The sequence below is a fragment of the Vombatus ursinus genome, unplaced genomic scaffold (genome assembly GCF_900497805.2).
Source record: "Vombatus ursinus unplaced genomic scaffold, bare-nosed wombat genome assembly UNPS02007492.1, whole genome shotgun sequence".
Classification (NCBI taxonomy): domain Eukaryota; kingdom Metazoa; phylum Chordata; class Mammalia; order Diprotodontia; family Vombatidae; genus Vombatus; species Vombatus ursinus.
Genome location: NW_020947270.1, coordinates 1 through 11,426, shown reverse-complemented (window position 1 = coordinate 11,426; position 11,426 = coordinate 1). Strand labels below are relative to the sequence as shown.

Genomic DNA, 11,426 nt, shown 5'->3' with positions numbered 1-11,426 from the left:
TTCCAGTGGGGTGGGGAAGGATGGTTAGGAGGACAAAGGGGGACTAGGGAGAGAGCAGCAAAAAAAGAAAAAAAAAAGCACACCTCTTGCAAATTTTGATTTTGATGCCACTTCCTTGAATAGGAAATTATATATCCTACTGAAATGATATTTTTTAGACATAATAATGAAGGCTAAAAGCAAACTCTCTCTGCCCTCTCTGGGCACTGAGTCCAAGGCTGCCCTGGGTTCCACCTCTCCCATCCCAAGCCACATGCCTGAGGTTGAAGCGGCACCAGCCAAAGGGCAAGGCATACTCTTGTGGTGGCTCCCCCCCGACGCCGATGTGCCTCATCTCCCCGAAGTTTCCGACAGGACTCACAGTAGCACAGGCTTCGCTTGGGGGGTGGGACAAAGTAATCCTCTGGCAAAGAAGAAAGAGGTTTAATTCAGGGACTATATTTCCTACAGAATCCTTATTTTTCTCTATCTCATCTGTGTCCTCAACCCTCAGAAAAGCCCATCTCCCCACCCCACCCCCCAAACAACTATCTAGGAGTTTGAGGAAAGCAACACTAGTGTCCCAAGAAGAAAGGACCTGAGAGTTGATGGTCCAACTAAGGGATGGAGTCTCACCTGGCAGCAGCAGCAACTCCTGGAATCGAGAGCAGAGGGCATGGTATTCACAGCTCTTTAAAGGACTGGCATCTGGAGGTGGAGCCCAACACACACTCTCCTTGATGCCTGAAAGGTAGGGTCAAATCAGAGTGGGGAAGGAGTGGGGAGAGAAGACAACAGTCAAACGAAGTGGAGGAGGAAGGGACAGGAGCAGGGCATATTTTGGAAACTTGTCCTCCTGCCCTCAGCGTGCCTTATTCAACTTCTTAAAAGCCTGTGTTTGGGGAGGGGGGGAAGGAGGAGTCAGGGAAGAAGCAAAGGGCTTAATGATGGAGGCAAGGACAGGTGTCCAGAAAAAGTAGGATCAAGAGTGACAGGGTTCGGGTTCCCTCCAGCAGTACGGTGCAGTACAGGCTCTCCCTGAGCCTCACCATCCACCACGTCAGCCTTCTCCATGTCCCCTTGGATTCCAGCTCCCTCCCCATTGGCTGCTCCCGTCTCAAGGCTCACAATTGTCACCTGGAGAGGAAGAAGGGTTGGTCAACCTTTGATCTGCTGCTTTTCCTGCCACGATGGATTTTCTCAATCCCACGGTGTGAGCTCCCTCCCCCACCCCCCACAACCCTTCAGTCTCAATTCCTTTTCCCCTTTAAACTCCCCAATTCTCTCCATCAACCCCATAAAAACTTCACTACACCCCCAATTCTAACTTTTTAGGACACCACCACCACCATGCTCCTCTAACTTCCTAGATTCCTCCCCCCTTCCAGCACTATCCCTGACCAACCACCCCCTGCTGACCTGCTCACACTGGCCATAGAGGTCCACTAGGGCATGGCAAGGCTGGGGCACCTCAGCCACAGCCACACCCTGGTCCACACCATTGACATAGAGGTGCAGCCCCCCAGACCCGTCCAACCTCAGCCCCAGCACCGTGCCTTCTGGGCACGTGTCCAGGTTTGGCCCATACTTCTCGCAGATCTGGGGGACAGAACATGAGAAGTGAGCCGCTTCTCAAAAAAATCCCACCCCTCAGATATCAATATCCATTCTCCAGTATCCTCATCTGGTCACCCCACACTCAAATGTACACTTCTTTATACACCTTTACTCTCTTATTACCAGGCTTCCCTTCTTATGATTCCCCCCCAACACTTCTTCCCCACTCAGGGCCCATCCTCTGTGTCTATCTATTACCTCTTGTTTAGGTTCACCCAGTTGCTTCCAATGACTCCCCAATACCTATACCATTCCATTTTCCAGGGCCTTTTCCTTTCCTGATATCCCAATTATCTCCAATCACTGGATCTGTCTTGCCTACAGGACTGTTCCCCTTCTTTACATGTCCTGCCCACCTTGAGGCCATTATGGAAGATACCCTGGCCCCGAAGTAGCCAGGCGGCCCGTTTGAGGGCACAAGCTGAAGCTGGGAAGTTGAGCCGCTCAGGGGGGCAGGCAATGACTCCTAGGGCCAGGGATGAAGTCCACTGCCGGTTCAGGAAGTCCAGACGCACCTGGGGGGAGGGAGAGATTACCTCCTAGCAGCCACTGACCCACAGGAAGTAATCTCACTGGGTGGGACAGGGGAGGGGAGAAACAGGATATGTCACTTCTGCAGATATGAAGAAGAGTGGTTTAACTTTGGTTTTTGATGTAATTTCCTCCTCAGACAAGCACTATTCCATGTTAATTTTGTATGATTTTCTGTCTAGGTGAAAAAAGGTAAGGCTCACTAGCAAAGGTATCATTAAGAAAGGAAGTTATCAAGAGTGCTGACTTCATTCCTCTCTGGCTGTGAAAGAGATGCCAACATTCCACTTCATCTTCTCCAGGAGAGACTGCCAAGGTGGAACTTCTTTATACTTTCTATTCAACAAGAAGGGTAACACAGGGAAGTTGGCCTTTTGTTTCTCTTTCTTGTGGAAGGAAGCAACTAGGATCAGAAGGAATGGAGGAAGGAGTTCTTCAGAGCAAGGACCTCCCCGTCTGTTCAGGGAAGGATGAGACCCCAGCGTACCTGGACCAGTCGCTGAGGAACCAAGGGCCGGTTTATTACAACTATGCCCTGGTTGTAGCTGGCCACCCGTGTGGCTGTCAGGTTCCCATTGGACAAGAGGATGTTCTTCCCATGATTCTCCAGGAACTCAAGGGCTGCAGGGGTGACTGCAGCTTCATTCTCACCCTGCTGGAAGGACCATGTGGGTGTCAGCTAGGGCGCCAACTAATCCTTTTCCATTCTCACAGGTCCTAGTCTAATTAATATGGAAGAGTACTCCCCTGTATTGAGAATCAATGAAAATTGAAGTATATGGCTCTTGCTCACATGAGATAGTGGGATATCCCAACACTTTGTCCCCCGTCCCCCCCAACCCCCAATATTGAAGTTCATGCAGATAGAGTTCAGAGGGTTTAATTTCAATTAGATGGCCGCAAGGACTATAGACACTTGATCATCCTTCTTTGCCCCAATCCTCAGCTCTTACCATGGTGCCTGGTTCTTCATCATCCTCATCTTCTTCACCCTCACTGCCAGTATCTGAGCTGAGGGAAGGGGGCTTGGTGCCTTCAATCTCCTCTAGCATTGAGGAGCTGACAATGGAGATGACCTTCACCCGACCGTACAGGTCCAGCACCACCCACACATTCTGGGGGCACACATGGGTAAGGGAGTGTGGTATTACAGCATACCTCCTCTCCCCATACTGCTACTCTTCACACAAACCCTACACTCAACAGGGGAGAAAAACTGAGGGAAAAGACTAAGGGAGAGATGGGATATCAAGGGTCTCAACAGAAGATTAGACTGGGGAAAGGGAAAAAAGTAAATAGTGAAGCCTAAAGGTGACTGGGAGAAGATGTATGTATGGAAAGATGTCAGGGAAAAGGTGTTAAGGAAGGCTAAAAGGCAAGAAACCAAACTGGTAGAAAAGGAGTAAAAAAATAAAGGATGTGGGCCTGGGAATAAAGGACGGGGAAATGAGAAAATTCAACAATACCTTGGCAATGCCAGTGGCTGCAGGCCCCATGTCCTCACCATCCACCAGAATATGCATCGTGTCATCTGCCCCTCTACGTATTCCCACACGGCTTCCCACCTGCACAGAGATTTCAAATGGGTTTATAACTCAACAACACTGTATACATTGATTCTCTGCGTTCTCCTCTCCTAGCCCCTCTACCAGAGTTCTGTGCTCCCCTTCCATAATCTCACACCACCTCTCCTAACAATACTCCCTTCTCCCACTTCCCATATTTTTCAGCCCTCCCAGGGGTCTATACCAAATCAACCCCTTCCCCGTCTTCCAGGCCCTGCTCACCCCCAGCCTCTCCAGATTTCGTCCATAGTTCATCCGCTGAAGCTGTCCATTACGTCTCACCTCACAGCCAGAAACCATCCACGTTGTCTTGGACCGTAGCTCCGGTAGTGAGGTGGGCAGCCCTGGCCCTGCCCCATTCCCTCCCCCAGGCCCCAAGTCCCCTGGTAGAAGTGTTGTCAGCCCTACTTTGAATGAACCCGCCCACTTCTCATCCAGCTCTTCCACTTGCACCTGGTAGGGAGAGGAGGAAGTAGTCAGGAGATGAGGTAAAAATCAGTAGGAAAGAGAAACAGAAGTATGAAGAAGAATGAATTGTCGTGAGTTTCCTCTAAATCTGTCCTTTAACGGTCCTCTTTGACACTATTCCCTGGAGGCCCCCAACCTCATCCTCATCCTACCTCAAAGACCTCATCAGTCCTGAGCTCCTTCATGCTGAAGACTAAGCCATGAGCATAGCCAGCTACCCTCATGGCCCGAGTACCATCTTCTCCAAATGTTACATTTTTCCCACAGCTGCTGTGGAATCGGTGAGCCACACCTGCCACTGAGAAAGGAAGAGGACATAGAGGGATGTTGGGGGTATAGAAAGAAGGGAGGCACAACTTTTCTAAGCTGGGAGCAGGATGTGAATTTCAGTACGTATCTTTTTAGCCAAAGAGTGCTTAGACATTGCTCACTCCTGATCTGGTCAGTGGCAAGAAAGCCTTATGAGGTCATCTCTTCACCAGAGAGGCACCAAACTTAGGCTGCCTGCCTCTACAGAAAGTGAGAGAGAAGACTCAGCAGACTATTTCCTATTCAAACAGGAAACTGGGAAGGGCAGCAGGGACATACAGCAATACATTTTCCTCTACTGAAAGAGGAAAAAGTCCAAGCTCCCCAAACCAAAAGTTGAAATGAACACTTCCTTGACCCCAAGTCTGAAAGCTTGTGGATTTATGACATCACTTCTTCAAAAAGAAAAAGCAAACACTAGTTATCCCTCTTCCTTTTCTCTCTCTCTGAATCCTTAAGTCTTCCCCTTCACCCAAAAGTGCCCTGTCCATAACCTGTACTGCTGAAACTACCACTATATCCTTGAGAATTTTTTCTCATCCATGATCCCTAAAACCACAGCAATTATCTTCCATATATGACCATTCCCCAAGTGTCAAGTCCACCATTTTTCTATAATGTTGCTTCCAACACTTTCCTTATACCTATAGCTCCCTTGTTCCCCGAAGTTCTCACCTGGGGAATGAAGAGGGAAAGATTTCTCAGTGGCATTGCTGGTTGACAGGCTGTTATCCATAGGGCCTGTAGCACTGGTAATGGAGACCTGGACACACTGGCCGTAGAGATCCACCACAGCATACACCTCTGGGGTCAGAGGGAGAGGCAGGCTGGGACACCAGTTGCCTGAAGTCCTAAAGGGAATGAGGACTAAGGTATCTGAGTCCCCAAAAAGGGGTGTGGGTTGAGGGGATGTCTTGCATCCCTAAAGGGAAAAGGTTGGAGAACTAGAGGCTAGAGGGCCAGATACTTGGACCCCTGAACAGGGAGGTCACCTTTCCCAGCAGGGAGGCCAGAACAGGCAGGCCCTTGGTCTTGGCCATTGATGAAGTAATGCAGGTCACCCTTAGCAGTACGCATCATGCCAATCCGAGAGCCAGTGCCTAGAGAATCCAGGTCACAGCCATAGTTGTTTCGCATGGTGTTTCCATCCTGCATGATAGCTGTGCCACTATTGAGGGAAGTAGGGGAAAGGGGAAGTCAGCTTCCCTGTCAAAACAGGGAAACTCACCCTGTTATCAAAAAATTTCCTTAGGGTCTTGACAGAAGTATTAAGACCAGGATGTGTTGCTCCTAGGCCTAGCCCTTCACCCTGTACCCCACCACCAATTCCCTTCAACTAAGATATAATCTTAATGAAGTGACCTGACCCTAGACCTATTCCAACATAATTCTTTATCTAAAATATCTGCCTGCCATGGTGTCTACTTGCGATGTTGCACTCTTCTTTCTCTTCCATAGCAGATGTGTTCTATTTCCTTACACTTATGCAACAGTTTAGACCACTGTTATGGAAATTCTCTATCAACAACAGCTACCTCTGCATCCATTCAACAAAGCGTCTCCACAGCAAAGGACTGTACCTAAAAATGTTTTCCACCCTAGAGGGTCAGTTGGGCTTCGTCTTCTCTCTCCTTTATCCCATCCCATGCCTGGCAGAGTCCTTTGCCAAGAAGGCACTCAAAAAATGACAGAAGTAGTGAATGGATGAATAAATTGCCTCACCTCAGCATCCACGTGTCATAGTCAATGTCAGTCATCGTGTTGGGGAACTCCAGGTCTTCCGGCCGTATGGCAGTCACTCCTGTGGGGGGTAGAAAGAAGTCCCCTTTGTGGCTCAGGCAATCATCCTAAAATGTCAACCTTCCCCTCGAGCACACTAACCAACCTACCAGCCTCAATAGACCCTGACCAACGATCAACCATCTTCTGAATAACAATCTCAAAGAGTTCTCCATCTCGAAGGGCCCTGCCAGAGATAAGGGGGAGACTCAAAGATGGTCTCTGAAGGCATCAGGGATAGAAGAACCAGGCAGAGGGAGAGTGGGCAGGAAGGAAAGGGAAGCTGATACCTTTATCCCCTATTATGGGACTGACCGGTTGGAGATGACGATGGCATCATTGAATTCACTTCGACAGTTGTGCCTGAGAGCTGTTCGGCCCCCATTAGTAATGACAGCATTGCTGCCATGAAGCTGGTGAAATCGAAGATCAGTGGCTCCTGCCCCGGATGAAGGGGAACTTGGTGACAGCTGATTATTTCCTTCAGAAATGTCATCTGGCAGCGGCAACAGCTCTAGGGATTGGGGATAGGGTAGGGAATCAGCTACCATATCCTAGTTTCACAGTCCTCTTGTTTCTTCCTCTCCAACCCCTCCCAAACCTCTCCTTATAGATCCTCTCCTTATGTTTTTTCCTCACCAGAGTCATCCACAATGGTGGCTTGTGCAGCCTGGCCATAAAGATCAACTACAGCATAAACCCCCGGGGGCACATTCCATGCTGCAGGGCCTTGGGCCACCCCATTGACAAAGAAGTGGAGGGTGCCATCCTCTCGCCGTACTACACCCACTGTGTCCCCTGCCTTGGGGAAAGGATAAGAAGTCAGCCATAGTACCTGAAACATACTGAGTGAAGGAAAGGATGTGCCCATCACTAACCATACTATACTCTCTCTTCCCCCAGGGGTGGAGTGAGGGTGGGAAATCATCTCCATACTCTAGCCCCACCTGCTAAGTCCCTTGGGGAACAAAGCCCACACTCCCTACCAGACCTTGAGTCGGTCAAGGTTGTGACCATACTCGTCCAAGATGGTTGTCCCATTGTGCATCACCCCATTCCCGGTCATCATCCAAGTTCCTGGTTAAAAAAAAAAAATGAGGGTTGTGAGAAGTAGAAAAAACAAAGGTGGGTGTATACAGGACTAGGATTTTAAATTTGAAGACCTGAGTTTAGTTCTAGATCTTTCCTTGACTCAGGATGTGACTGTGGTAAGTCACTTTACCTGTCTGGGCCTATTTCCCAAAACTAAGGAGAGATGGAGTTGAGCTAGAGGTAAAGATTCTATATGGTTTTATAAGACTTAGTGGAGTGCGGGAATCAAAGGTACTGGAGGACACCCACTTTCCTTATCCTCAGCTCATTCTTCCTCCCCAGAACTTATCCCTCTACCCCTCTTTATCCTAACACATCCCTTTCCAAACATTTCTCCCTACTCTTGGAGCAATAGCCTCTCTCACCTGAACGCAAGTTGGTCATAGTAGAAGGCAGCTGCAGATAAGCTGGATTGTGGGTGGTGACCCCAATTTCAATTGAACCTGCCCACTTGTCCACCATTTTGTCAATTCGAACCTGGAACAGCTCTCCATCCCGAAGAGCCCGGCTGCTCAACACCACACCATGATTGAAGTCATCTGTGGCACTGAGAGTGGAATAAATGGGGAATCAGTCCCATTCTTCTACCCAAGACCCACCCATACTTCCAGCTGCCACCAAATTCCAGCCTCCTTTGACTACTGATTAGGGAGAAGATTCCCCCTAGTCAGACAACTCCCAAACCCCATTTACCCCTTAAGTGCCACTCTGTCCCTCTACTCTGAAGGACCTTCCCCCGCATCCTGACCCAAACAAGCCTTTTCCTATCCCAGGGACTATACTGTGGTCGAAGAGCAGTTCGTCCTTCATGGGTGATTGCTGCCTTCTGTCCACAGTTGGGGTGGAAGAGCAGGCGATCAGGCTCAGAGTGGGCAAGGCCAGGAGGCGGCCTTCGATGGGCACCCTCAGGAGACAGGGCCCGAAGGATAGCATTGTTTCGTCGAAGACGGTCGCTGTGGTTGTGGTTGTGGACAATAGTCACCTTCACTGCCATCCCATACAAGTCTACCACACCATATACCACTGGGGGTGTCACTGAAGTTGCCACACCTACCCAGGAACCAAGAAAGAAAAGAAGGAAAGAGAAAACCATAAGGAGAGACAAACTCGGAGAGAGGCCCAAAAATACTAACACAAAATCATGGAAGGGGAAAGAGGCAGAGAACAAGTCAAAGTCAAACCTGGGCCTACTCCCATCTTTAACTCTCCTTAAGTGCAAATCCTCTACAACCTCTACATCAACCTCAGTCCCAACTTCCACCCAATTACTCCACCCTGGTAGATTTACCTCAGCCCTGTTTTCTCCACCTTACCCTGGTCGATTCCATTGATGAAGAAGTGTAGTGCAGAGCTGGCTTTTCTGGTGAGACCAATGTGGTCCCCTTCCTTTGGGGAGGGAAGGGGAGCAAAAGATCTCATAGTACTCAGATTTTTCCATCCCCAGGGTCCCACACTCAAATGAAGCCAAAATCCTGGGGTCTTCCCATCTAACTATATTATTGGATAGAGGTTAGGACTTAACAGTAAAGGCCAACTAAGCAAAAAATCTTCCCTGCTACACCCTCCTCCCCCCAAACTCACATGTGGAAATAACCCAATTTATCTAGTAAGAAAGTACTACCCTTCTGCCCCTCCAGCCCTCCCCACTATCTTTCCAGCCCCAACCCTGGCTCTCACCTGTAGCTCATCCAGGCTGAACTCACAGTATTCCCTGCGTGTCCCTTTGCCATTGGTCAGGATCCCACAGCCGCTCATCATGATGGTGCCTACAGAAGGAAAACCCTACTCCCCTTAGTTATGGTCTTGAGAAACCTCCTACCAATTCCCCTTAAGGGACCAGCTCTCTAGTACCTGAGCGAAGATTGGTCATAGTTGCAGGATATTCCAGGCTGTTTGGATTATGGGTTGTCACTCCAATTTCTATGGAGCCTGACCATTTATCCACCAGCTTGTCAATTCGAATCTTAGGGTAGAGGGAAGTCAGCAGGTGAGAGGAAGGAAAAATAGAATGGTGATGGAGGAGAAAGACACGTGGCTTAACTCCTCCTATTAACCAAGTACATATGGATAAACTGAGGGAAAAAAAACCTCTCTGGCCCATCTTAAGACCTCCCTTCCCCACACTTATCAAGGACATTGTATCAAATGTCTGGGCCCCCAAAAGAATAGGGCTTAAGGGACTAAGCTGAAACATCAGACATTCAGATTTCTGAAGAAGAAAGCTGGGATGAAGCCACCAGAGTTCCCACCTCGAACATCTCATTGTCACGTAGTGGGCGATTTGTCATCACTACTCCATTGTTGAACTCATCTAGAGGCCGTCGACGTTCAGCTGTCTTGTTATTGTTGCTAAGTTTGATGAGGGTTCCACACTTCTCATGAAAGAGCAGGGCATCATTAGAGGTGAGGGGTGTTGGGGCAGGGAGTCCACTCCCACCAGCACCAGATCCTGGCCCTTCTGCAGGTGGGGAGCCAAGGCTGACACTCAGGAGTCCACCATTGTAAGCAGACAGGATGGCATTACTCACTACTTCTGAAAGTTCCATGCCTGAGAAACCTGGAGTCAAGAAATTGGAAAAAAGGGGAAAATAAAATTCTAGTTCTCTAAGGAGCTTGTTTCCCCTTTCTTGAAAGCCCTTCCCTTCAACTGCCCACCTCCCTTCTATTCACCCCTCTCTTCTCCCTCACCCCAGTCACCTCTTTACCCTCTCCCTCCCCATCCCCCCCTCACCATTCTCCTACTCAAGGCTGTTGGGGAACTTGTCCAGCTGGGCCTGGGCATGGGGCAGCATGAGGGCTGGGGACCAGGTTGGGGGTGGGAAGGGAGTAAGGTCTCCAGCCCTTACCCCTGGTCCTCTCAACCAGGTCTAGCCCCTCACCTCCAAAACATTCCTTTCAATTGCCCAGCGTGCACCAGTTTTTATTTTGCCCATGTCCTTTTCCTCCTACACCTCTTTATTCCATGTGACTCCCAGATCTTCCCTTTCTGTTGTTTCCTATGTCCCTCCATAGCCCCCCCCTTGTACTCCACAAATACCCAATGATTTCCCCTCAAAATAATATATCCCCAACTATTCCACACATACTATACTCCCAGCTATCCCTCCCACACCCCAACTGTGCACACTTCCAGCTATTTTCCTACTCCCCCTACCCCTGCATAATAAATACACAAATTCCCAAATGTCTCCTGTGTTCCCCACCTATGACCCTCTTCCTTTCATCGTGGCATCTCACCTTCATCTCCGGAGGCCCCCTGCTCAGCAGAAGTGTCCCCAGGGGGCAAGGCAGGGGCAGGGGGAGGTGTAGGGGTACCAAGACCAGGCTCGGGGGGCAGCACGGTGATCTGAGTGCACTTGCCATAGAGATCGACCACCGCCCAGACTCGGGAGGGAAGGCCAGTAGCAGCAACACCACAGTCCCGCCCATTGACCCAGAGTCGAAGCTCACCAGCAGCTGTGCGCTCCACACCCACACGGTCCCCCTCACCCAGCTGGTCCAGGTCCTGCCCATACTCTTCCAGCACTGAACGCCCATCCCGAAGCACCGAGCACCCAGACACTACCCAAGAGCCCCCCTTCAGTCCTGTGGCGCTACTTGGGAAGTCCAGTACACCTGGGTCCAATGCTGTTACTCCAATCTCAATTGATCCACTCCAAGAGTTCACCTATAAATGGGGAATCAGGAGTTGGGTGGGGACAGGGGCATGGGAAAAAACAGTCGAGGGGGACCGAAGGCCTTCCTAGTCTCTTCCTACAGTAGGTCCCTTCTCTTTTATCCGGCTGCCTCCTTGACTTCCTAGTCATTCTACTAGTGTCTCTGGCTTGCCTGGTCTTTCCTGAGTCTTTTTACGTGTCTGAATATCTCCATTGCTAAGACGTATCCTCAGAAAACAGAACAAAGGCGGCTGTCATCCACCTTCCTCAAGCCTCTGCTCCTCAAGGCTGGGTCTGCTGCTGTTACCTCGGTGCAATCTGGGTTCTCTTATTGCCCCGGAGAGCATTTGCTCCACTAATTCATCAGCACTCCCTCCACACCCCCCCCCCCCGCCCCCATTCCCTCCCCCGCCAACTCCCGGTCTGGGCC

At 49.9% G+C, this 11,426-nt stretch overlaps 1 protein-coding gene across 1 annotated transcript; it reads right to left on the bottom strand.

The window, feature by feature from the left end:
- On the bottom strand, positions 1-11,007 carry LOC114033835 (neuralized-like protein 4; the record flags this gene model as incomplete). Its single annotated transcript, XM_027849455.1, is given in 25 exon segments — positions 1-313; positions 315-403; positions 616-723; positions 1,029-1,116; positions 1,399-1,578; positions 1,953-2,111; positions 2,615-2,779; positions 3,081-3,242; positions 3,594-3,692; positions 3,915-4,145; positions 4,313-4,458; positions 5,145-5,273; positions 5,462-5,637; positions 6,192-6,270; positions 6,359-6,435; positions 6,564-6,762; positions 6,888-7,050; positions 7,240-7,325; positions 7,706-7,887; positions 8,123-8,390; positions 8,654-8,726; positions 9,018-9,106; positions 9,192-9,303; positions 9,590-9,897; positions 10,578-11,007. Coding segments are annotated over 25 exon segments (3,957 nt in total), but the record flags the coding sequence as incomplete, so codon positions are not given.
- Positions 11,008-11,426: the final 419 nt, after the last annotated feature.